Consider the following 27,007-nt stretch of genomic DNA (forward strand, 5'->3'; position numbering starts at 1 on the left):
AATGGGTGGAAGCCTAGGCTTTGCGAGGGATAACACCACAAATTCAATTGCAAAGTGCCTATACCGAGATGTGTTCACCCAGCTTGGTTGCCCAATTGAAATTGTCAGCGAGACAAGGGTACCCACTTTGTCAACAAAGTCATAAAGCGAATGAATTCTTTCTATATGGTGATTCACAAGAAGTCTTCTCCCTACTATCCGCAAGCTAATGGGTTGGCTGAATCAACAAATCATACATTCAAGCAGATTATTTCGCTGTTAGTAGTGAATGAGCCCTGCACAGATTGGGATGAAAAGTTGTTGGCCGCATTATGGGCTTACCGCACATGTTTCAAGGTGGCAACTGGGTTGAGTCCTTTCAAGTTGGCATTTGGGATAAAAGCAATTACGCCAATCGAGCATATAGTCCCTAGTTTGTTGATTGCGGTTGAAGATAGGCTTCTTCCGAAGGAGTCCATGGTGTTCCAGTTGGATGTCCTTGATCACTTGGATGATATGCAGCTGAAGAGCTACTATCTAACTCTGGAGGTTCAAGCAATGTGGAAGCGGAGGGTGGATTTGGCTTCGAAGAAAAAATTGTTTGAGCACAGGCAATTGGTGCTACTATTCAACACTCGTCTTAGGCGTATGCTAGGAAAGCTGAAGTTGTGATGGTCGGTCCATTCTGGATTTTTCATGACTGCGAGTCTACATCATTCTATCTTGCAAACTTGCAAGGGCACGTACTTCCACATCTAGTTATGGTTTTTGGCTGCATCCATATCATCATGGCAGTAGTCTTCAGTGCCCCTTTCCAATATCTAATGAGGTGCAGCTTCCTGGGTTGAGGTGGAGGCGCCAAAGCAATCACAAGAGGACATGTGGCAAGAGGGTAGGTTGCTCGTAGGTTGCATGATGATAGCAACCTTTTGTGAGGTCTTATCTCAACCGCCATTCAACAACCTGTTGTTAAGGCGTGGTATTGGCAATCTGGATTGCAATCCTTGGTCATTTGCTTGCATGTACTAGTTGCGTGCTTAGTGTTCGTCATGGCACTCTTAGTTCTCCTTGTCTCCTTCGTCTTCCGGCCTTTCCCTACATTCAGCATTCTTTGTTTTCCTCTGCTTCGCATAGCTATGGTGATGGCACATGCACAGTTTCACCCCTTCATTCTATTGGTTTACATTGATTCTCAGTCCATCGATGCATGTCTTCAATGTCTGCAAGTCCAGAGCTTCAGCAACATCGATTGGCAGGGGGTGAACATTCACCCAGTAGCTTTAGCGCTTTGCCAATAGCTGGCGATGGGATCAGCTATGGAGTTTTTGGGTGAGCATCGGGATCTGACCATTCAGTTGATTTATCAGCAACTGTATTTTTTGCTTATGGATGGAGGCTTGTTTGTGCAACCGATGTGTTCAGCGGAGCGATGATGTGGCTGAGTTTGGAAATCCTTCTCAAGGTGAGTACAACTCAGTGCATGCAAGGATGTTCAAATTTGGGACCTCTATCACTAGATACTTGAGTCAATTTGTTTGCAAGCGAAGACCTACATGATCACTCCCAGGTCTTGAGGGATGATTGCGGTAGTAGAGCAACGAGCAATGCCTTGGACACGTGTGTTGAAGGAGCGCATCCATGCAGAGGCTCAAAGGGTGGCAACAACGGTGGATAAGAAGCAAGTTGTTAACTCAAAGATTGGCCAGATTTTGGAGATTTTATTCCCTACACAGCTTGAGTCTACTATGCCTCGATGGAATATTGCATTGATTCTTACTCTTGAGCCCAAAGGACCTCTACAGGATGAGGCTAAAGGCTCATCTAGTTGAGCGCCCAAGAAGCAGAAACGATAAGGCCCTCGTATCACGTAAGGAGTAGTTTCTTCTCTTGCTCCCCTTACTCCTTCTCATGTAGGTGTGGCAGAGAGTTTGTTCCATAGTGGAGTGTCTTCAACTCAACTCAGCGTGATGCATCCACCTCCCCCACCGGTAATGGCAGAGCGGGTGACAGTGTCGGTGGCACCTGTGTCCATCAAGATGGGTGTTTTCGGAGGAAGTATGTTGATTGGTGTCTCACTCACTCAGAGATGGAGCAACTTCAGCGTAGCTACCACAACGGCAACTTCCACTATGGTGGTAGCAATGACCAAGGCGGTTCGGGTGTCAATAGCAACAAAAGATCTTGCGGCGGTCTCTGAGCCTGAGCCTGGGGTGGTCTCTCTGACACCCTCAGCTGGATTGTCCTTAACATTACAACCTACACATGTGCAGCTGCTTGCAGCTCTATGCATAGATTCTCGCTCGCCTTGCGACACAGTGTTCTATGGGGACCGATTCCTCAAGAGTTGCGAGTTTGGAGTCTGAAGTCATTTAGTTGCGGAATGAGAATGAAGCCCTATGGAGTTAGCAGAGGCACGGATGCAGCAACTGGAAGAGCAGGTTGCGGTCCTGGATGCACAGGTTCAAGTTGCAAAAGCACATTTGGAGGCCACCCAAACAGTTACATTCGGAGTATGTTTTTGGCATTCAGGAGGAATTGTTACGTCGACATACTATTGATGGACTGGCTGAGTATTTGCGAGCTTTTCCTGGCGCAGTCAATGTCAATATGGAGTAGATGGGTTCGCTCCTTGATGCTCTCCAAGGGGATTTCTGTGCGGAGTGGGATAGGCAATTTGCATGTTGGTGTGATGCAATGGTTCCGCAAACATGTCGGGAGAGAGTTCCACAGCAACATCGACCCAAAACTGATGGTGATGCGGGCACTGTTGGTGCAGGGTCCGAACCACAAAATGGTCCTCAGACGCAAATAGTTTCTGAGCCGATGGGTTCCAGTAATTCCGTAGGTGGGAGAGGTAGTGCGGATAAGGGTAAAGGAGTCATTGCGGAGTTAGTACCTACCGAGGAGGATTGGCATGCAAAATATGAAGATTTGGCTAAAGGCATTGTAGAAGCTATTGTTCGCTTGGGCAAAAGAGTTTAGATGCTGAAGTGGCAAAGCCGTTATCTTTGTTTTTGGTTGAAGCTATGTGCCCATTCTTTTCGTCTTTCTTGGCCTCCTTGTCCTCCTTGGTGGAATGAAGTGGATCAATTTTTAGAAAAGTTTTATAATAAGCACACGTCGTTTCCTGGGTTACCTGATCCCCCCTCGTTTGAGCCTTTGGTCATCTAGTGGCTAGCTACACAAGAAGAATGATGGCAACAACAACTGCCATAGGGTGCGTGGATTGAGGAGGTTCTTCCTACTGAACAGTGGCCTGAGCATGAATCGGTGGATTGGTCAAGGCCACGTCCTTTGAAGTGGCTGATGAATATGGAGCAAGATCGGAGGTTGAAGCTCTGGTTGCAGAAGAGGCAGCAAGAGATTGCTGATGCGAGTTCGAGTGGGGCTGAGCCTGCAAAGCACTTGTTTGCGGATGGAGTTTCATGACACCGTGATGCACGACCGAGCAAAGTTGGGGTAACTAGTGCACCTGTACAATGCATTTCCAGTTTGGATGAAGAGTAGAGATCCACCGATGGCTTTTGGGTGGCCTCGTAGGATAAAAATCAACCAGAGTGCAGTGTGTGATTGCACAAGCATGCGATGACATCCTAGGACGTTCAGACATGCATAAACAATTGATGACAGTTTGATGTGTTCTTCTTCAAATTCAGATAGATTCAGAAAGAGATGCTTCTTTTCATATGTACTTAGTGAAGGATTGTGATAACTTTACTGCACCTGGTTCTCTGCTGAGGCTATGCCCAAAATGATTGTTGCACTGATGCACATACACTATTTGATGTCTATCATAGGGGATGGGTATCTATCGTGGATTCACACAGTCCACTGTGAATGCCATGTGTTATTGCATAACCATGCGGGTTAGCAATAGTGACTATGAGGGGGGTGTGCGGGTAGGTTAGCTGCAATAGTTGACGGTTCAGTCCTCCAAGCGGTTTGAGTCTTCAATGGTATCTAACCGAGACAGTCGTTTCTTGTACTCATGCTATTACTAGCATTCTGTCTCTGTTCTTTCCATATATTTCCATATGTTGTAAGAGCTCTTGCTTTGAGAATATAGAGTTACACAGTGTTGGGATCTTCTTATTCATGTTCTCTGTATTCCTTCAGTAGATGTTACGCAGTTGTTTATTCCCATTTTCCCATAGCGTCTATGTAGTGTTATCACGCTACATCAAGGACAGGTAGAAATGTGGATATTGTGGCAAGCTTGCACACAGATAAGAATAATGCTTCAAAATGCGATATGATATCACCCAAAAGAACAAAGGGGAAAGTGCACATGTAGCAGAGGAGTTTTTGGACTATGTGTTGCAAGTCCAAGCGACGAAGATGAATGGGCATTCTAAATTATGTGTTCATGCATAGTCGACAGCATAGATTAGGTTCTTGTTTTGCATGAAAATAATACCTAAGTTTGTCTTGTTCAAAGGCATGATGACCTAAGTTTTTGTTGTCTCTGTGCCAACATGGACTTAGGTAGTATAGAATGTGTGTGTAGAGTAGCGGCAAAGCTCCACTTGTACTTGCATAAGGCTAGGAATAATCTCTCTTAGGAATCCTCAACATGCAAGTTCTACTTTGCGATTCCTACATGCGAGTTCTACATGCAACTCCTACATGCAAGTCCTACATGCATGTTCTACTTGCAACTTCTACTTGTTGCAACTCCTACATGTAATTTCTACATGCAAGTTCTACTTGCGATTCCTACATGCAAGTTCTACGTGCAACTCCTACATGCGAGTTCTACATGCAGCTCCTACATTCAACATGCAACATGTGAGTTCTACATGAAACTCCTACATGCAACTTCTATATGCAAGTTCTATATGTAGAGAGAGAATGTCTTACAATTCCTAAGCAATTCCTACATGCAGAGAGAGAAACTCTCCATAAACTTGGGGCATTGTGTTGAGTTCTACTTTGGTATTCCAAGCAATTGTCTCAAGTGTCCATGCTTCCTTGCATTCCACGTTTAAAAGCATGTCCTAACCTTGTAACTCCTCCTCCCCTCTCCTCTAACCTTGCAACCCATCCTCTCCCTCTCCTCCTCCCTCCTCCTCCTCCTCCCTTCTCCTCCTCCTCCTCCCTCCTCCTCCCTTCTCCTCCTCCTCCCTTCTCCTCCTCCTTCTCCCTCCTCCTCCCTTCTCCTCCTCCCTCCTCCTCCTCCTCCTCCTCCTCCCTCCCCTCTCTTCTTTCTCCCATGCTCTTACACCTTCTTCCTCTCCCACCCCTATGCTCCCCCTAAACCCTTAGTTTCTCAACCCTTAACCTCCATGATCTACGAGGAAGATGAGTTCTCCACCATGTACTCTACCCTGAACCTTGGATCCTCCTTCTAACCCTGGAACCTCTTCTAAACTCTGGAACCTCCTTCTAAACCTTGGAACCTGCTTCTAAACCCTGAACCTCCCTCTAACCCTTAAACTCCTCCTAAACCCTGCAACCCCCAATGAAGGCAAAAGCCTTCATTACCTCAACCATGATGATGCACGTTCCTTTTACACATGCATGCACTATGTTTTCTCACCACACTTAAGCCTACATCTCTCACTGGAATATGACTGGAGGTCCTAAGATACACGTATACTACAAATGACAACCCGGATATATCTGTAGGTGGCAAAAAGCCTCAGAACCCTGCATACTAAGAGAATACCATGCTCTTCCTGTGGAAGCCGTGGGAAAGAGACAACATTTGGCGCCATTTCTGGGGAGACTAGCGTCTCAAGTAACGAGTAAACATACACAGGTATGTGTAAAAAACAAACTACTTCGAACTTTCACGAACATAACACTCAAGGGAAAGGAGAGTAAAAATTTTTCCAACTCTAGGCAAACATATCAACCCCAAGCATCAACCTTGGGTTACTACCTTAAGAAATTTTCTTTATTTCTTAAAAGGAAGCCACTTGATAAACAATCAGGGTAGGTAGTGCACACGAATGTGTATAGCTTGCAATTTTGATCATTTCACCTTTTTGCAGAAGAGCAAACTGAGCTAACCATGAAAAGTTGTGACTCGGGAAGAGTTTAGGGTTTAACCCTAAACCTACACCCATTTCCTATAAAAAGCCACTCCACCCCCTCATTCTTCATCTTTCACATCTTACCTCCATTCTCTTCCCCAGTCCGAGCCCTACGTAAGACACTCCTCCCTCTCCATCAACCACCACCCTACTCCCATCCTCACACGGTGAGTTACTTTGAGCCCATCTTACAGCGACAACGTAGCCATCCACCCACCATCCATTCGTCCTCAACAATCTCGTTACATTGAGAAAGACTTGGAGAGTGTTCAGGTGACCATCTCTTCCTCCCTTTGGATTTCCATCAAAGTTTTTCGTCCGTCAAGTTTTTGTTCTTTTTTTCTTTTTTTTCCCCCTCCCCCTCCACCACCATCCCCCCCTCCATTCCCCCCCCCCCCCCCCCCCTCCTCCATCTCCACCACCACCCACCCCCCCCCCCCCCCTCTCCCCCCCCCCCCCCTCCACCACCACCCCCTCCACCCCCTACCCCCCCCTCCATCACCACCCCCTTTACCCCCCCCCCCCCTCTCGACCCCCCTCTCTCTCTCTCTCTCTTTTTCTTTCCCCCCCCTCCCTCTTTGCTCTCTCTTTCTTCCCCCCCCTCCTCTCTCTCTCTCTCTCTCTCTCTCTCTCTCTCTCTCTCTACCTACCTACCTACCCCCCTCCCTCTTTTCTCTCTCTTTCTTTCCCCCCCTCCCTCTTCTCTCTCTCTCTCTCTCTCTTTCTGTCTTTGCCCCCCCTCTCTCTCTCTTTCTACCCCCCCTTGCCGTTTGCTCCTCTCCCTACATTACCTAAAGGGCTAAATCCCCTTAACTATTAGCAAGTTAGTTACTTACAGTTAGGTTAGTTTGAACTAAAAATACCTCGTTAGGTTAGTAATTGTCCAATTATAATAACTTGATAGTTAGGGTAGTTAGGTTAGTTAGACTAACTGGGCCAGTTAGGTCAACTAAGCTAGGTCAGTTACTATCCCTCAGTTAGATTTAAATCCCATTCACATCAAACCTTAAGACCAAGCCCCCTCCCCCCCCCCAAAAAAAAGGCCAATTTTACCCCTACTTCAACCCTTCATATCTCGCTCGTTTAGGACCCAAATGGACCCCGTTTAAACCAAAATTTCACACACGGAAACACCATGCTACATGGCATTTTTCCAGCCCAATTCACCATTTTGGTATCCCTAGCACTCGCTCATTTCATGCCCCTGTGTGGACCTTATTTCGCACTAATTTGCTCATATCTTTATGTCGTGACCTCTGATTGACGATCCATCTACATCGGCACATTTCCCTACACACGTGGGACAATCTTAGGCACATTATTGACACAAAGGTACCCATAACACTAACACAAATCTAACCCTCCAAACACAACTACATCAACACCCGCACTTGCAACAAAGACACCCTTTGCAACTCGCCCAATCTGCATGCAGCTACGCTCTGGCCAACACCTCTGACTCCAACACTCACCAAATCCGCATACAAATCCACTGCAACCACTGCCTACAACAATCCTCTACCCCGATTCTCCCCTTGAACTTCAAGAAATCCCTTTAACTCCTCCATGCCACAACATGACTGGATGCTGTCGCCCGACGATGATGGGGATATTGACCTCGATGCAGAGGCTGACAATTTCTTTAATTGCAGAAATAATAACACAATCAAGGCAGGCACCCCTTGGGAAAACTGGGACTTCCCAAATATAATGGTAGGGGAGATCAAGCCAGATTCCTCCAACATTTTGATGCCGCATGCCGAGCGGGTGGAGATCAATCCAATGAAACCAAGATGGCCTGCTTTCCCATGGCCTTAACCGATGAAGCATCTGAATGGTACCTAGACCTCCTAGTGGAAGAGCGAGCCACATGGGACTTGCTTCAAACAAAATTCAAAAGGTGCTTTTAAACGGAGAGGCTACAAGATGATCCCGCTCTCCAACTAAGCAAGATCAAACAAGATCGTCGAGAAGATGTATGCACGTACCTGGGCAAGATGAAAAGATTAATCGCCAAATATGACCCATGCCCCGATGCAAACTACCTCACTGCCTGGTTCATTGCGGGAATAAGGAAGAAAATCCAGAAGGATATGAAAAAGATTAGCAGCTATGAAACATTCAATGCTGCTCATGCAGCAGCCACATTGACATCGAGGATGGCATGACCGACTCCGACACCAACAGTGATGATGGAAGATCCAGTGCACGGGATAAGCGCTCTAAAAAGGGCAAATCCAAGTCCACTGCTGAAACATCAAATGAAGATCGCCTAGAGGCCATGACCATGAAGCTGAAAGAAGACATGATGCCGGCCATGGAACAAAAGCTTCACTTATCTTAGTCACCACCTCAAACTTATCCACGGCGAGAAAATGTCTGGTGTCCACACTGCATGGCCAATCATACAGCAAATGAGTGCCCGGTCCTAAGAGCCAAGATCACTGCACAAGCAAATCCACCGCCAAGGTTGTGGTGCCATATTTGCGTCGTCGGCGGCCATGATGAAAACAGTTGCATCTTCAACATGCGCAACAACGCCTCGACCTCAACAATACCAAGCGGCACCCATGCCAATGTACAGGCAACCAGCACTTGCACAAGCACCCCCAACTCTGAGCATAGCTCCTCTCATGCATGCTTGTCAGGCTACTAGTAGATCTTGTTTTTCTTTTGATTCAGATAGCAGTATTATGGCTACCATTGTTGAGCCACTTGTAGCAAACTATTCCGAGAAACGGGTGAGGTCAGAGCATGATGGCGATGGGGATGAAAATAGAGTGGACCCCATCACAAATCCATATGATGATTAGTATGGTAATGAACTTAGATCTTTCTTTAATGACGTTTGGATATTTTTGGACTGTTGTTATTGTGTCTTTAATGTTTTGACTTACTATGGTTTCAAATGTATGTTTGATTGTAGTTTGTTACCATGCTATGTCGAAGAAATGGCAAGATTCATGTCAACTAAAAGAAGATATGATGAGAGGCATTCAGATAGGCCACGAGATCACATTTACTTTGTTGATGATGAGTGTCAAGAGGAGTAGAATATGATTTAAGAGACCATTTTGATGAGAGCTTGGTGATACTTATGAAAAGAAGTCCCATTTTGAATATGGTAATATTGCTCTATGTATTATGAAATCCTATGCTTTCAAATGACACTTGGGTTTCTTGACATATGGGTGAGCTAATAGTAATGTGGTAATATTTCTCTATGTATTATGCATTCCTATGCTTTCAAATGACACTTGGGTTCTTCCACATATGGGTGAAGTGGTATTAATGTTATTAAGTATAATTTCAAGCAATGTGGATGTTTTGATTGTAGGAAAATAAAACCCATTTTGAATGCAGAAGAATTGTTGTGTATGTGATGCAATCCCACGTTTTGAAGTGACACTTCACTTTCTTTTGATTACTAATGACACATATTGGAAGTTACATTATTGAGATAATTCTAATTCATTTTGTATCTTTTCTTGTACTGTTAGTCCAAAACATCACTTTTTGACCTCGGGTTTGTATACAGGTCATTTGACACCCAAATCATGTCAACTACAAGAAACATGTATTTCATAGACACAATGTATTTCACATGCACAATTTAAATGGGATAGGAAGGAGAAATACAATTACCATTTGAGAAAGCAAAATGTACAAGATGTTGTGCTTGGATAGTCAAATACAATGAAAACATTAAAAAAGGCATGAGATATGTTTGCGACTTTATATGAGGCGAATGAATACCTAGGATCTTGATGAAGAGAAAGCAAATCAATAAAAGCTTTTGACATGCGTATATAGTGAGACTCATAGGCTTGAATATACAACTTGCAGCCATATGAGGGACTATGAAATATCAATAAATTGTGCAACTCAATTTAAATGGGATAGGAGAATTGAGTTGTTGGAAAAGTGTTAGTTGCTTTAGTCTCTCCTATGCTACCAAGTCCAAGTTACAATATCAAGATAATTATAATATATTATCAACTTGCTTTACTCTCCCAAATATGGAAAGTAGGTTAAGTTTCATTTTGGAGATTCTTCCCAAATAGTGGATTTCACAGAGCTATGTTGGCTACCTCTATAAGGGATTGTGGAAAAGATCGCTCGCTTTTTTGGGCCCGCTCGCTTTTTCTCACTCGCTCTATTTACTACCCCGAGAACCTATACCTTATAAAAAAGTTGGAAGGTAGACACATAAAGGTGGACAAAATCGTTCTGTAGGAGATGGATCGCTTGAGAACATCATGTCAATGGATGCCAAAGCAAATCAACTTCAACAAATAGCACATAGATCGCTTCACAATACAATCCTTAAATACAAGATCGCTCAACATTCACATGGCGGACATCCTCGCAGATAAAAGTCTACTCAGTGCAACTATTTTGTGCCTCCAAGAGCTACACACAAACAATTCCATCAAACATAAACTTCCAAAATTCAACTCAATAGAAGATATATCTCAGGTTGGAATAACAACATGCTACACAAATAAAATTGTGCTACAAGGCTCCAAATCAATTGTGATCAAAGATGCCAAGCACTTCTCACAACATTCTATGATAAATTCGAAAACACCTTTGCAATAATCAATGTATACAAGCACCCACAAACTCCAACTACAACATTAATTAAAATGTTGAATGTCCTCTTACAAAGATTGGAGACAAATGCAATTACAATTATTCTCGGTGACTTCAATATCTACTACAACGCCAACAATACAAACATTCATAAACTTCACGAGTTCATGAACAATTACAAAATGACACAATTAATAAAGCATCCTACAACTATGCATGGATCTACTCTCGACCATATTTGGGTGAGCAACACCGAAATACACAATATCCACGGAACTAATTACATATACTCGTCTGAGCACTCCATTGTTTACACAACACTAGATCTACCCAATTGGCAAGCTTTTTGAATGAAATTCACCTTGTTTTCCTCACACCCCCCTTCACTCGAAGTAACCGCTAGGGACGCCTAGGTAGCCAACTCAAGTGGGCGAACACCCAATCCATGGCAACTGCTATGGTGATAGACAACGAAGGAGTTTTCCGATGCAGGTAGTCAACTGAGGTGGGCGAATATCCAAACCGCCTGAGGTGCCGGTGCTCGGCACTCTCTGTTTCTCAAGCACTACGGACTCTATTTCTCATGCTAGGCTCTTTGGAATCTATCATTGAGGAAGCTCTTTGGAATCTATGATTGAGGCAGCTATCATGATTCTCTTCAACACAAGAAAAGGCAACAAGCTTCCTCCTTGAGTTCTTCTCGCGATGATGGTGAACATATACAGCCCCGTCGTCGCTCAGATGGGGTTGTTTCGTGTCGAAGATCCATTGTCCGACTGGTTGGCAGCTCATCTGCGCAGACAATCAGGCCCTTACCTGATGACGGGTTCCCTCGAGAACATTGGAGCGGTGGTGGAGGAACGTTCTCTTTCAGGTACTGCTGCCCTTTATCTACTTCTGAATGTTCTCCTTCAGGTACTGCTGCCCTTTAATCAAGTTTGAATCGAGAAAACCCGACTATGATTTTTTCACCGTCTTGACATGGTCTTCGTTGTGATGATACTTCGCAGGTTGGTCAGGGACCGAGCGTTTATGGAAGGAGTACTTCACAGAGCCCTCCCAATGGTGGGACGCTCGAGAAAGCACAGTAAGTGTGAGACTGGCTGCACTAAACGATTGGCACAGGTAAATCCGTAGATTGACTAGTCTAAAGAGTCTCTTGTGAACCTGACCAACAGACGAATCCCAGATCTCCACATTTCAACCACAACATTACCAAGGAGTCGCTAGATGGCTGGTACAATCCAGGTTGGGTCAAAGACATGCTCGAGAGAGATGGCGAAGCATCTACCAGTCGGGTCCAACACTGTGGCTTGGTGGACAAGTGTGGCAAGACTGGGACAAAGGTCAATGCATCTAAAGCACAAGAACTAACCCACAAGGGTTGCTGGGAAACGCTCAGCTTAGAGGAGGCACTCACGTCTATGGAACAGGTGCCCCAGCTGCCTCCAGTTGAGAACCTCACATGCATCTTGCATAAGTGCAGAACAAAGAAAAATCTAGCGTCTACAAAGCGCTTGTACGCCTGCATGTGCAAACGTGGGATGGAAGATCATAGAACTTTTGGTAACTATCTCGTCCCAATGTTGGTCCAAGTTGGAAGCCTTTGTGATGCTCAGCGCGTTTTCAACAAGTTGGTTGAGAGGTACGAGTATTCTTGGACCTCTCTCATCAGGGGTTATATTGAATGTGGGGATTCAAAGAATGCCCTCAATCTCTACCAGAAAATGCAAGAGGAATTTGTACACCCTACCAAGCATACCTTTGTGGCTGTGCTGAAGGCTTGTGCTAGGCTGAAAGACGCAGAAAAAGGCCGCAAGATACATGCTGAGATTGCCAGAAAGGGGTTGGAAAGAGGTCTTTTTGTTGGCAACACATTGGTGGATATGTATGCCAAATGTGGCTCGCTTGCAGAAGCACGGGAAGCGTTTGACAAGCTTCCAGTTCGAGACGTAGTCTCATGGACGGCACTAATCGCAGGATATGCCGAGCAGGGGCTTGGTGAAGAAGCACTGAACTGTTTCCACCAGTTGCAGCTGGAGGGTCTCTCTCCAAATGCACTCACATTTGTTTGCAGCTTGAAAGCATGTGGCAGCATAGGAGCCATAGAAAAGGGTCGGGTTTTACATGTGGAGATTTCCAGAAAGGGGCTGGAAAGAAATATTGCTATTGGCAGCACCTTGGTGGATATGTATGCCAAATGTGGCTCACTTGCGGAAGCACAGGGAGCTTTTGACAAGCTGCCAGCTCGAAACGAGGTCTCGTGGAATGTACTGATTGCAGGATACGCCAAGAATGGGCTTGGTGAGGAAGCACTGAACTGTCTTGAATATATGAAACTAGAGGGTCACTGCCCAGATGCTGTCACATTTGTTGGCAGCTTGAAAGCTTGTGGTAGCATAGGAGCCATAGAAAAGGGCCAACAAATACATACTGAGATTGTCAGGAAGGGGCTAGATAGAGATCTTGTTGTTGGCAACACCTTGGTGGATATGTATGCCAAATGTGGCTCAATTGCAGAAGCACAGGAAGCATTTGACAAGCTGCCAGTTCGAAACAAGGTCTCATGGACTGCACTCACGGCAGGATATGCTGAGCAGGGGCTTGGTGAGGAAGCGCTGAACTGTCTTGAGCAGATGCTATTGGAGGGTCTCTCCCCAAATGCTGTCACATTTGTTTGCAGCTTGAAAGCTTGTGGCATCATAGGAGCTCTAGACAAGGGCCGAGAAATACATGCAGAGATTGCCAAAAAGGGGCTGGAAAGACATCCTGGTGTCGGCAACACCTTGGTGGATATGTATGCCAAATGTAGGTCTGTTGCTGAAGCATGGGAAGCATTTGACAAGCTGCCACTTAGAGACGAGGTCTCGTGGACTGTGCTTATTGCGGGATATGCCGAGCAGGGGCTTGGTGAGGAAGCGCTGAGCTGTCTTGAACAGATGCAATTGGAGGGTCTCTCTCCAGATGCTGTCACATTTGTTTGCAGCTTGAAAGCTTGTAGCAGCATAGGAGCCATAGACAAGGGCCAAGAAATACATGCTGAGGTTTCCAGAAAGGGGCTGGAAAGACATTGTGCTGTTGGCAATGCCTTAGTGGATATGTATGTTAAATGCAGCTTGCTTGCAGAAGCACGGGAAGTTTTTGACAAATTGCCAGTTCGAGACTGTGTCTCCTGGAACGCACTTATGGTAGGATATGCTGAGCAGGGGCTTGGTGAGGAAGTGCTGTACTGTTTCGAACAGATGCAACTGGAGGGTCTTGTTCCAGATGCTGTCACTTTTGTTTGCAGCTTGAAAGCTTGTGGCAGCATAGGATCCATAGACAAGGGCCAAGAAATACACACCAAGATAGCCAGAAAGGGCCTGGAAAGGGATCTTCTTGTTGGCAGCACTGTGGTGGATATGTTTGCCCAATGTGGCTCGCTTGCAGAAGCACGAGAAGCATTTGACAAGCTGTCACTTCGAAATGAGGTCTCATGGACTGCACTCATGGCAGGATATGCCCAGCAAGGAGAAAGTGAAATTGTTTTTGACCTGCTTGAGAAGATGAGAGGAGAAGGGATAAAGCCAGATGGAGTCACATTCTCTGTTATTCTTAGTGTATGCAGTCACACGGGTCTAGTGGCTAAGGGCCAGAAATACTTCGAGGCAATGAGCAAAGACTATGGGATCATTCCAACCATTGAGCACCACATTAGCATGGTTGATGTCCTGAGCCGTGCTGGCCAATTAGATGAGGCAGTAGCGATGGTGCGGAAGATGCCTTTCTATCCTAATCTTGTGGTGTGGCATACTGTGTTGGGTGCTTGTCAGAAATGGGGTAATGTGGAGCTTGGAAGACTGGCCTTTGAACATGCAGTGCAATTGGATGAAAAGGCTGGTGCATCTTATGTCTTGATGTCTAATATCTGTGCAGATGCTCACATACAAGAGAGAGAAGAAGCTTGAGGCAATGAGAGTGAAAACACAAGCATGGAATAAGCCACGACATGGTTGGTGGACTGATAATAGTGTGATTGTGCATTCGTTTTTGGTTAGGAATACACACTTCGAATAAGCAAAATTTTATATGCAAAGCTGGATCTTTCCCTTAAAATAAGGAAGGGTATGCCCCAAAGTTGCATTTGGTGTCACGAGACATCCATCCATGCAAAGAAAGATGGGTTATGTGGCTGTCAGAGTCTGCAGTACAGCATCATGGGCAAATGATTTACAATACTTCCCGAAGTCAATCATTCAAAATCACAATATAATTTGATATTCCACAAAATCAGAGATCTTGTTCACTCGTTCAATGGTCAATCCTCACGTATTCATACCTTAAGGACAAAGTAGATACAAGACACAATACCCTTGAATAAGAGGACCCTATCTCCAATGAAGGAATCATTCAAAAATATAAATGATCCGCCTACCCTTGATTTATTGCAAGATCAACCCAAAGAGAAAGTGTCTTGAAGAAACCCTTGAAGCCTCCAACGGATTAAAGAGAACAATCTAGCTAGTGAAAAGCTAGAAAGTGAAGATTGTATGTGAGTCGAATCTAACTAATGGCAATTCCACACCAAAATCCATAAAAGTCATACCTCTTGCACTTTGTGTGTAACAGAATTTGATGGGATAGGATTTTATGGACTTGGTTGTGGGCATCAAAATTTGTGAAAAGTTTGATAAAAGTTTCATTGATTGTGGGAATTTTGCTAATATTGAAATTTTGTTGATATTTGTTAATTCCAATGATTATGAAAAACGTTAGTGGTTGTGAAACCTTTCATTGGGTATAACAATCGGAGCACAACATTTGTGTCAAGTTTGAAAATGATGTATTTGGTGGTGTTAATAAACACCATTTGGGGACAACATGGATATTTTACTTCAGGTGTTAATAAACACTAGTTGGTGGTGTTAACAAACATCGTGCAAAGTGAACCACTAGAAACAAAGTAGTTGGTGGTGAAAGAGAGGCTGTGAAAATTGTCATATTAATAATAATATGGATTGATAAGATCACAACAATTGAGAAACATCACATGAGAGAACATATTAGATTGGAAGTTTGGGAGATCAAGGTGGAGAAAGTCATCACCATTTTCTATGCTTCGATACCAAGCAAGATCTCTTGTGATTTGATACATACACTTTGTGGAACCTTAATCTTCTTGGGTCTATTTATGGCTTTTGATGTCCACAACTAGACCACCGCATGAATATACTCCCATACTAGCAATTCCACATCAAAACCTGTACAAGTCAATACAAGTTTATACAGCATGGCACTTGCAAGTCTTCAACAATAACTTAGGAAAGAGGTAAATCAAAATAAAGTTGATGATGAAGGAAACTAAAAGGCTTTGGGACAAATCACAATAGAGGATAGGGACTCTAGGGACATGTTGAGGCATGAAGTTGCAATAGTATCACTTTGGAGTTTTATCTAACAACACTTAGGGATGCATTGAAGCTAACATAATTGAAAAATGATGAATAGGTAAGAAGAGAAGGCTAAGAAAGAGGAAGTAAATCGCTATTTACCTATAAAATCATTCAAATACTACCCTATTTATGGCTCTATTGATTTTAATTGAAAGTAGAAGGGTTGATGATTATAATTCATTAGCCTTAAGTGTTTATGATAGTCAAACTAATTGTAGAGGGGTTTGACCAAAGTTCCATGCTAACTTTAGTTGTGGAGGCCACTATGACTACTAGGATATCTAATTGGCCTCTAGTCTTGCCTCATTATAACCTGGCATCTCCCCAAACACAAGGCTCACCCGCAAAGTGTGAACGCTTTGGTTAAAGTAACCAAGTACATAGAAAGTCCCAAGAACACTAGTGTTTGTTGTTTTGAAAAGGTGCTGGGCATGTCCCATGGTTCCAAATTTGGAATTGCACCACATGCATCGTATCGAACCTATGTACCATGATCATGGGATGATGCACACTGTCACCATAGAAACATGAGCACTGCGGAAAGGTGAAATCAACAATGAGATAATGGTAACTAATCATTCCATCAAATGATATGTATGCATATATATCAAGTTTGTATGAGGATCTAAGCAAGTCTTGTCATACACAAGAGCTCTCACCCACATGATTTAGTACATGTATTCAAGAAGATAATTAATAAATGGAATGGGATTCAATTCCCATAAAGAAAGATGCTCAACTACACTAGACGATTGCATCAAGGGACAATTGATAAAAGGCTCTCAACTAGAGGCTTGTGTCAAAGGACAATTAATAGAAGGTCCTCAACTACAGTGCTTTCTTATTCTGCTCAAAATGCTTTATCTACCCGCTTCAAATCCGTGGTAGGATAATGTCAAAACTTAAGTACAAACTTCTTTATCTTGCCTACTGCCACATCTAATCTAGGCAACTTATTGCCACAAATCCTATTATGGAACCACTTTTTCCTCCTAGTCCTCTGAGTTGAAGATCATCACTAGGAACAGTAAGCGCATGTCCCACATAACACTTAAGAAGACTAATATGGAAAGCATTATCGAGATCCAAGGGCAACAATGATCCTTTGTCTCAGTCTCTTGCATATCACATAAAGTGCATATCTATCTGCGATTTCCTCCTTCAGCTTTCTTGTGGGATCTTCTACTTGTTATTCAACTTTGGAGGTTCAATTTTTGGGAGCTCTCTCTAAAGGACTAGGCCAACTCTCGTATATGCAAATACTTCTTTCAAAGTTCCTATAGGTCATGCACATAACTCCATAAATGTCTTTATAAAGTCGTGTGGGTATCCTCACCTTGTCCATTAGTTTGCAAATGATATGAAGAAAAGAACTCTAGTTTTTTCCCCAGGTTATTGAATAAAACTCTCCAAATCATGCCCTTATGTCCATGTTGATACTGTGGAAAAAAGATGATATTTACATTCTCCCACAAAGCTTGGTGGATCAATAAGTGGTGAGTATATTTCTTGTAAGACAAATGCTTTAGTAACAAATCATAAACATCTCAATACATGTAAGGCCAATAAAATCGCCTTTCAAGCTATGACAAGGTGAGCAACAATCCTTTGTGTGTTAGATAAGATGGATTATGACCCTCTTCAATCGCCTTCTCCCTCATACCTAACACACATATAGTTGCATCCAATGCAAATGTAAAGCTACCTATGGCCTTCACTATTACACAATGTTACCCATATCTTAGATAAATAGAGGTAAGATGGATTATGATTCTTTTCAAGCACCTTCTAGTGACACAAACAACATATTGCAATCATAGGACTCCAAATATAGATATAAAATTGCTTAGAACCTTCACCATTTTTTAAACATTCTCCATACCTTTGAGAAAATTTATGTCATTTATGAAAAGTCTTCTTATCTTCAAGCTCATCATGTAGTGTATGGAATGAACATGTGGTCTTCTGGGCAAACCAAATGCCACACCTTTTCTTTCTTGGAATGTGCCGAATCTACAAAACTAAATGCAGATAGAGAATTTATCCATCATAAATCCCTCTCACAAATTAGGAGTCGGATGGAGGTGAGTGAGATAGAGAGAGGAGAGCACATCACAAGATGACTAATTAATTGTACACTGTTTTCAGTAAAAAATGCATGATAATATTGTTGCTATTTTAAAATTTTGTAAAATGATAGCATCTTGTATGATTTAGAATAAGAGGGCATATGGACAATGGTTGATGTGGCAAGTCCCTCTTTTGCCCAGCGTTCCATGTGCCCTTGAATAGGTGGTTGTGCATAGTCTATGCATATAGTTTTTTATACATGGAAATTATGATCAAGTGGCAAGCATCTTTTTCCCAACTCTCCACTTATTCCCCTAGGTGGCATTTGAGATTTTAGTATGGGGAAAATGTACATGCATAAGCATCACCTGATCCTCACATAGGAGCTTGGATCTTTTATTTAGTTGGAAAATGGAGGCTAAGGGTTGTGTCACACCAAATGAGGGTGTTTGCCTTAATCTCCCACCTTTCATGTACATGTGGGATGCCAATATATTGAGGGAGAGTTGACTATCACTTGAAGCCTAATGCAAGGACGTCTTCCACCAACCACCATAATAGTAAGATCATGTACTCTTTGCTACTCATTTGTGTTGGCTCCGAAGTGCCACACTTTGCTTCATTTGTTCAGACATGCATTCAAGTTTCCCTTACTCCCGGCTCCACAAGGCAAGTATATCTATTGTTAGATGGCTTAACAAAAGTTGATGCTCATCGCAGGATGGATCCATAGTTCCCATAGAAGATAAATTAATTCAATTATGAATGCACATCGTATACATCGCCAATAGACTTATATTGAATTCAAAAAGGATGAGAAATTTATCCATAGCTTAACCCTTAGTTGAGCACAATACAAGAAGGCACCAATGCACTCGACACATCCGTATCTTTTACTTCCTCCCATGTACATATGTATCCTTCTACATCTATCCATGCACACTTGCTCCTGGACAATACTGCAACCCCACATGACAACTGATATTGCTACCCAACATGGCCAGAACTCTCTACCACGACACACAACAAATCTCTCTTTAGTTCAACTATTGCTAAATTCTAGATATTTTCCCTCAATTAGGCTTGGTGTATTCCCCCTCTCCGAAATCGCTGCCAGGGAATGTCGCCGAGACTCTTGTGTGAAGACTCCACCAAAATTATTTGGGAGAATCTTGCTATTAAATTCGAGCACTCACCTTTGTGGCTGCTTGGCATAGCCCTTTCATGGCTCCTTTGGTCTTGGGACCTACTGGGACATAGCAATGTTTGAGCTCTAATCCTAGTCATTATTAGTTGGAAAGGTGGGGCTCGGACCATGTGCTCGTCATCATATAGCTGAGTCCATGTGCTCGTCATCATATAGCTTAGTGAGGTCAATGGACTTCTCCATTTAGAGAGCTTCCCAACGTATGCTAGTGGGGCTATCGCACTAGCAGGCAAGTTTCACAGCCCCATGCAATGCCAGGGCTGGCTGAGCATGCTAGGCCCGCATTGCAGCCCCAACCCTCAATGGTGACTTGGGGCTGTTGCATAATCTAGGATTTGTTCAAGGTTGACTCGGGGCTCTTGCACAATTTGCTCTACTAGTGTGGTTTTTCTGGCTACCTTTGATCTGGTTCTTTTGTTGTAGAGGTTATAGCTGATGCGACGTCTCCTTTCCTTAGTTTGCTCTTGCAACTCTCAAATTGCATCCTTCTTCTTTGGGTTGATTATTGTCGATGCCTCCATCTTCATCAATGGCATTAGTAGATCCTTGCTATGATTCCATCGTCGCATGCCTTAAAAGATATTTGAAGCTTATTCCTTGAGCTTGGTTTTGGAGACAACAGGTACTTGATCTGCTGTCAGATTCACTTGCACCTCCTTGAGCTTCGTCCTAGAGATGGGTAGCTGATCTACTGCCGAATTGACTTGGAGCCCATAGGAGTTCCACTCTTTCTTTCAGCTTAATATTTTCCTTGTTTACTTCTTCTAATTTACCCATCGTTTCATTCACTTGGTGTTTCCCTTTCTAGTGACTTACTTAGACTTTGCCAAAAATTTTTCATTAAATCGATCCTCGATTCACCTCCTCCTCTCTTTGTTGTGCTCTTGTAGCTTCTTCCGCTTCCTCTTGGCTCTTTCCCACTGTTTCGTCTTGGCTTGCAATTAGATTTCTCTATTCCCCTCTCCTCTGTCTGTTGTGACCTTGTAGCTTCCTCCTTGTCTCCTATCTAAGCTCCTATTGTTCCCTCTTTGTTAGGTACGAATTGTGTGCTGCTAACACATAGGTTTTATTCGCTTGGGTGTGCATTCAGCTTGAAATGCTCTAGGCTGTCTGCATTCAGCTTGAAAGGTATTATGCCTGTTTCTAGACTAACCATTCACTCAGCTCATTTTCATAAACGGATGAATGCAAATTGGAATGCATTAGTTGCCCATGCTTAACAACTTTTGGAGAAATGGGTGTCCCATCCATTCTTTCATTTCTACAATGTAATACAAATGGCATAGTCTAAAATCTACACCCTCATATTCTCTACATCCAACATCTACTAAGCACAAAGCCTATCTCCATGGCAATGCCACATTCACACTTTTGGTACTGCAATCGCAATGAGAACACCCATGGAACAGTCCGTGCCCTCAATAACTCACATGACTATCTGCAATAGCAACAACAACGCCCATCCATAACCTCCACAATGCAACACTCTACAATTGAGACTTCCTCTTGAATACATTCTTGATTACTGCTATGGAGTGCTCTTGAGACTTGAGCCAAACTTTCGGTAAAAAATTTAGGCATGATTTCTTCATGGCATCTAGCATTCAGCTAAAACTGCAAGAGGCTAGTCATTAGATTCACCCATTGCCTTTACTTACTGACTACTAACAAGCAGAATCGCCTACACCAGATACACTGGATTGGAAAAACGAATCCCACAATCCCTCCCTTAATACAGGCTGGAGAGTAAATAGGAAAGTAGTGGGGGGTCGCACAGAGACCAATACCATGTTGAAGAAGTTCGAATTTGCCAAAGTCTCCAGCGGTTTGCGCATAAATTGGACGGCCTTGGCAGGTGACTGAGCGGGTTTTTAGGGTGGGGTGGCGGGAGGGCTTTCCCCCCCCCCAAAAAAAAGAGGTCTACCAACATATTGGTGGTGGAGCAATAATCCAATGTTAGTTCCTCACACTGCACGAGATCACAAATGAAGGGATATTGTAACTCCACGTGTTTACTTTATTTCTGGTGGCATCCATTTTTATTGAGGCTTTTGTCATTGAACATGATCGAACTCGAGAATTGGATGCCAATCTCTTTGCTCAAGCTCTGCAGCCAGACATCTTTCTTGGAAGCATTGGCAGACGGAGATGTGCTTTGCCTCGATACACGAGAGCGCAATGGACCGCTGTTTGGAACAAGCCCATGAGATGGGGCCGCCTGAAAGCATAGATACATAGCCATTGGTGGAGTGGTGATCATCCAAGCCTCCCGCCGAGTTAGAATCAGCATATCCGAGGAGTACCATGCTGCTAGCGGTGTAGGAAATGCCGAGGGTTTGAGTGCCTTTGAGATATCGGAGAGCTTGCTTGGCCGCATTCCAATGCAAAAGTATTATGAGTTGCGCGAGTAAATGTTGACAGTAAACAGTGGATCCATTCGGCAGGGTATAGACGATAGCGTACATGAGGGAGCCGACCAAGTTCCGGTAGGGGATGGAATGCATCTGATCTCTTTTAGCATCCATTGGGAAGGGCACATCTGAGTAGAGAGATTGACATTCCGATCAAGGGGTGTTGAGACGGGTGTGCATTCATGCATGTTATACTTTTCCATCATATGTTGGTTGTATCGTTGTTGATGGCAACAGGTATGTTCGGTTCGGGGATCGTGATGCACTTGGTAATAGTGCATGGAACCAGAATCAGTCATGGGGAAAGTTTGTTAGAGTTCCCGTTTGAAGAGCTCGAGGTGGGGTAAAATCATCACAATAGTAATTAAATCATCAACATACAAGGAACAAAGCGCCGAAGTTGCAAGCATACAAGTTGGTGTCACAATGAGTGAGAAAATAGTGATCAATTTTGAAATACCAGGATCCAGGATCGAGAGGCTTGCTTAAAGCCATAGAGAGCTTGCAAGGTGACAAACCATCCCTGGGAGGGGTGCAAATTTCGATGGGGCTGCAGGTAAATGTCCTTGTCGAGGCTTCTATGAGAAAATTCCGTTTGGCCATCAAGTTGATGGATGTGCATGCAATTTAGTGTTGCCCAAGCCATGAGTAAGCGTATAGAAGCGATTCCCACAACCGGGGTGAAGATATCAGTGTAGTATATGCCTTCGATCTCCATAAACCCTTGCGTGATGAATCGGGCCTTGTAACGCAAGATGGACCCATCCAAGTTGTATTTGAGTTTGAACACCCACTTGCTAGTGATGGGGTGACGTCCTAGAGGGAGCGGAACAAGATCCAACTGTGGTTCTTTTGAATGAATAGAAGTTTGTTGCTCATTGCGGCCTCCCATTGAGGACATTTTGTTAAGGCTTGGGCTTCGCGGAGTGAATGGATGATGTCATCAATGACAACGACATAGCTATCATCAAATCAATAGGGAATAATTAAAGATGGGGATGCATTCAAAGGGGCCAGGGGGTTTAGATGGGGCACGTGGGGCTCGAGGGAGTGACTTGCAACAACAACAAGGTCAATGTTGTTGTCGGCCCCAATGTCAAAGGGGGAGTCGAGTTCATTGGCTTGGGGGCATGTAGTGAGGACACTTTGTCTGCACAATAAGCAAGAAGAGAGCCCATGTTAGGGGAAAAAGAGAGATGTGGCAGGGATGGTTGGCTAGGGTTAGAGAAGGAAGTGGGGTTGGCGATGACATGTGGGGGACTGATGGTGGGAGAGCAATGTTGGCAACGGGGTGGGTTGTCGGTGTGTCAAGGGACATGGCGGCAAGGGGTTGATGTGGTGGGGTGGCATGGGACATGGAGGGAAATGAGGTGCTAGTGGTGGGGATATAAGTTAGTAGTGGCTGAAGGAGACGCACATAAGGGTCAACAAGTGGGTCAAGGGATGAGAGTTGATGCGTGGAGGCACATCAACTAACATAGGGCACAACATGGTATTGCCTTCTACAAACAATACAGTGCAAGAAAAGGAGAGCTGTCAAGTCTAGGGGTTGTATACCTTGTAGCCCCGCGATGGTTGCTAGTGTAATCGACAACGATGCCGGTGATGCCATGTGGGTCAATCTTCTGTTCTTAATCGTTCGGGACATGAGTGAAGACACAGCACCCAAATACATAGAGATGTTGAATGTCCAACTTGCAGTTGTGCTAGAGTTGTAAAGGGTGGTAGAGTCAATGGGGGTGATAGGTGCTCGGTTTAGAAGATAGATGGCTATGGACATTGATTCTGCCAAGAGCAATTGGGGTAAACTTTCATGATGGATCACGCAACATGACATTTCAAGAAATTCTCTATTTTTTCCTTCAAAGATGCAATTTTGTTTAGGCATCTGGGGGATGGTGAGCTCATGGTGAATGCCATCAGTTTTGCACAATGCGCGAAAGGCGTCTCCATGGGGATTACCAGAATTCAAGCGACTGCATTCGAGCAATCCTACACAATCAAATTTAGCACTAGATTTCTTTTGTCAATGTTGCAAAAGTAGCAATCATTGATGTCAAACCCTTTGCTCTTGGGCAAAAATTATAGCCGTGTTTACACCTGCCCAAGAAGGACCTCGCTTTCATTATTGATGGATCGTAGTTTGGTGCAAAGCAACTATAACTTTTTATATCTATCTTGCTTCATTATAAAAAATGTTTGCTTAGAAAACTTGACCATCTCCGAAAATTTTCTATGAATTTGCAACCTTGGAGGTAGATAGCAATAGTTCCTTGCCTTACCTATACCTATTAGTAATAACATATATACCAATCTTTGCTCTCAAACAAAAAGAACCATACTTGAACTAGAAGCTGATCAAAGGGATTTGCACATGTACAAGCAAATAAAAAAGATAACGTTATCTCACATCTTCATTGGAATGGCAACATCTTTCAAAAATTACATAGTGGGTATATCAGAACTATAATATGGCTTTTGTGAAGTAGTCTCCAAAAATTTGCTAGTACACCCACATACATATTTCAAATACCTACCACCAACCAAAATGTCTCCTCTGTGGTCTCCAAATTTAACCAAGTCCATTGCTAATACTTGGTTGGTTTTGACGAGAAGCCAAGGCCTAGAACAATTCAACAACAATTCAACCTTTGTAAGTGCAACCTAGTGCATGAACTCATGCACTTTGTCACTCAATCCCAAAACACCCATGAAGACAAAGTAGATGTGTTTACATGGAATGTACATCCCCATCTTTGCCTCTCGTTACATGAAGTGCTTGCAAGAGCATCGTGGAAACTCTGATATTTTCACTGTGTATGCAAGGCCTTTAGCTAAATAACTCTCCGTACACACATGAAATAGATGCATTTCATTTGGAATAATTATTTTCTCTTGCAAACTTTAGCATTCAAACACTGAGCCTTCTAAATCCTCTCCTGAAAATCTTTACTCAACTTTGATTGCCACTTTACTATTCTATTATCCCTTCGGCCTGCACGAACTCATTGCTGCAGCACTCCTTGGCACATGTGCTCCAACCATATGTAGACTTTCATCCTCCTCAAGCACAAAACCTACTTGTTGCAACTGCTCCTTTTCATGTGTTTGAATGGAAGTCCCAATTGCAACCTTCCACACCCCCAGTGAATGACCAAGCACACCTGGGATAGACTGATCAACACACCAAGTATGGGCCACATAGATACTGCGAAACCACACAAACTACTCTTTAATACCATTAGGATTTTGTCTTCTACCCTTGAAGCAAGGTCCATGGACACCCACACTTGCACTTTGACCCATTACATTTATGAGTGCTCCACACCTAGTCTTTGTTTTAGCAATAAATCCAAAGGATCTGACCACACTACGTGGCTCTGTTCTCCTGAGTTCCCAATTGGCATCATGCACATCACTCTCTTTGCAAAGATTGTTATGTTCTTTTGCACTTGACGAGCCTTCTCTCCTCCCACCAATTGGCTACTGGCTGGTAACATAAATATACTCCATCCTATGACTATCATGCTCCATCATTGCAGCAGGAGTGGTAGACCCTCTTCTCCTTCTAACCTGGGTTTGCTCCATAGATGGCCGTTGCATTTCTGGTTTTTGCAAGCCAGCTTCTTCTATGACATTGTGAGCCACATTTTGTAGATACATTGCTAGAAGCACCTATCATCATCCTCTCCCTTAATTTATCTATACTAGGACTTGTCCCTAAATGTTTGACAGTCATGTAAGCATTGTAGTGTGCACTTTGTAGTACACACAATGCTAAGTCTATAGCACTAGCCTCATACAAGCTTATATACTTAGCATACCCCATGAGCAGCTCACATGCTGGAGTGCTTGGTCTCTGGCAAATTCACTGCATTGACAAATCCACTGTCCTTATGTTATTCAAGAAATGACTCCCCCCATTGGGAAACCTGAACATCCCACCATGCCAGCCAATTCTCAAGGTCAAGAAACTCACCATCTTTCACGTGCAAGTTGATGGATCTTGGCTCGTATAATACTATTGCATGCAGTGAAAAAACAAAGATCACTACCTATTCCAAAAGCTGAGCATCTAGTGCATGAAATAATAGTGAAAGAGATGCAAAATAGAATCATTTATTCATAGGTGACACGTTCATTATTCATCTCCTTAGCTCAATGGAGCTTGTTGGAGTTACAATACACACACACTTAGCTACAACCATCCATAGACAAAGGCATCGAGCCATGAAATATAAAAGAGAATTCATAGAAGATGGCACGCTCATCACGATTGGCTTCCAGGGCATAACATGTGCACCAATTTCAGAGATGATTGCAATAATAGCAACCCGTGATCACATGAGAGACCTCGGCCACCACTGAATGAGCTCTCAAAGTACTCCATGCAACTAGCCATGCATGTGCCAAGTGGCAGATCCAATCAAGCCCCCCTTCTGATCTTGCCCCCAACCTAGAGTTTGCTTTATCACCAACACCCCCCTCAAATAAAAGGGAGGGCAATGTACATCAGAGAATGCTTCCCGACATAGCAAGTCAGGGATAGCACAAAGACTCTTCATGCACATAGAAAGTGAATGAAAAAAAAACAATTTTTTCAAAGCAAGAGAGAATTGAAAACTATTGGCTCTTTCCCACGGCTTCTGCAAGAAGAGCAGGGTATTCTTAGTATATGCAGGGTTCCAAGGCTTTTTGTCACCTACAGATATATCCGGGTTGTCGTTTGTAGTATATGTGTAGCTTAGTACCTCGAGTCGTATTCCGGTGAGAGACATAGGCTTAAGTGTGGTAAGCAAACATAGTGCATGTATGTGTAAAAGGAACGTGCATCATCATGGTTGAGGTAATGAAGGCTCCGCCTTCATTGGGGGTTGCAGGGTTTAGGAGGATTTTAAGGGCTAGAGGGAGGTTCAGGGTTTAGAAGGAGGTTCCAAGGTTTAGAAGGAGGTTCCAGAGTTTAGAAGAGGTTCCAGAGTTTAGAAGAGGTTCCAGGGTTAGGAGGATCCAAGGTTCAGGGTAGAGTACATGGTGGAGAACTCGTCTCCCTCGTAGATCATGAAGGTTAAGGGTTGAGAAACTAAGGGTTTAGGGGGAGCATAGGGGTGGGAGAGGAAGAAGGTGTAAGAGCATGGGGAAAGAAGAGAGAGGAGGGAGGAGGAGGAGGAGGAGGAGGAGGAGGAGGAGGGAGGAGGAGAAGGGAGGAGGAGGAGGGAGGAGGAGGGAGGAGGAGGAGGAGAAGGGAGGAGGAGGAGGGAGGAGGAGAGAGAGGAT

The 27,007-nt window shown here is 43.7% G+C and overlaps 2 protein-coding genes across 2 annotated transcripts; both read left to right on the forward strand.

Annotated features, from left to right (window-relative positions):
* The first annotated feature begins 165 nt into the window (after positions 1–165).
* On the forward strand, positions 166–651 carry LOC147883218 (uncharacterized). The gene has a single exon (XM_087399269.1). The coding sequence runs from the start codon at positions 166–168 to the stop codon at positions 649–651; it is 486 nt and encodes a 161-aa protein (XP_087255395.1).
* A 10,378-nt stretch (positions 652–11,029) lies between these two features.
* LOC147883219 (pentatricopeptide repeat-containing protein At2g39620-like) lies at positions 11,030–15,166 on the forward strand. Its single transcript, XM_087400028.1, has 3 exons — positions 11,030–11,487; positions 11,624–11,700; positions 11,792–15,166. The coding sequence occupies exons 1-3, from the start codon at positions 11,319–11,321 to the stop codon at positions 14,558–14,560; spliced, it is 3,015 nt and encodes a 1,004-aa protein (XP_087256154.1). The 5' UTR covers positions 11,030–11,318; the 3' UTR covers positions 14,561–15,166.
* The last annotated feature ends 11,841 nt before the right edge of the window (positions 15,167–27,007 follow it).

Source organism: Dipteris shenzhenensis, chromosome 28, assembly GCF_047967505.1.
Source record: "Dipteris shenzhenensis isolate YYH24624 ecotype China chromosome 28, Dip_SZ_1.0, whole genome shotgun sequence".
NCBI classification, from domain to species: Eukaryota; Viridiplantae; Streptophyta; class Polypodiopsida; order Gleicheniales; family Dipteridaceae; genus Dipteris; species Dipteris shenzhenensis.

Coding starts and splice junctions, on each gene's coding strand:
- LOC147883218 (XM_087399269.1), top strand. CDS start 166: ATGGTGATTCACAAGAAGTCTTCTCCCTACTATCCGCAAGCTAATGGG.
- LOC147883219 (XM_087400028.1), top strand. CDS start 11,319: ATGATGGTGAACATATACAGCCCCGTCGTCGCTCAGATGGGGTTGTTT. Junction 11,488..11,623: donor GGAGGAACGTTCTCTTTCAG/GTACTGCTGCCC, acceptor GATACTTCGCAG/GTTGGTCAGGGACCGAGCGT. Junction 11,701..11,791: donor GGGACGCTCGAGAAAGCACA/GTAAGTGTGAGA, acceptor CCTGACCAACAG/ACGAATCCCAGATCTCCACA.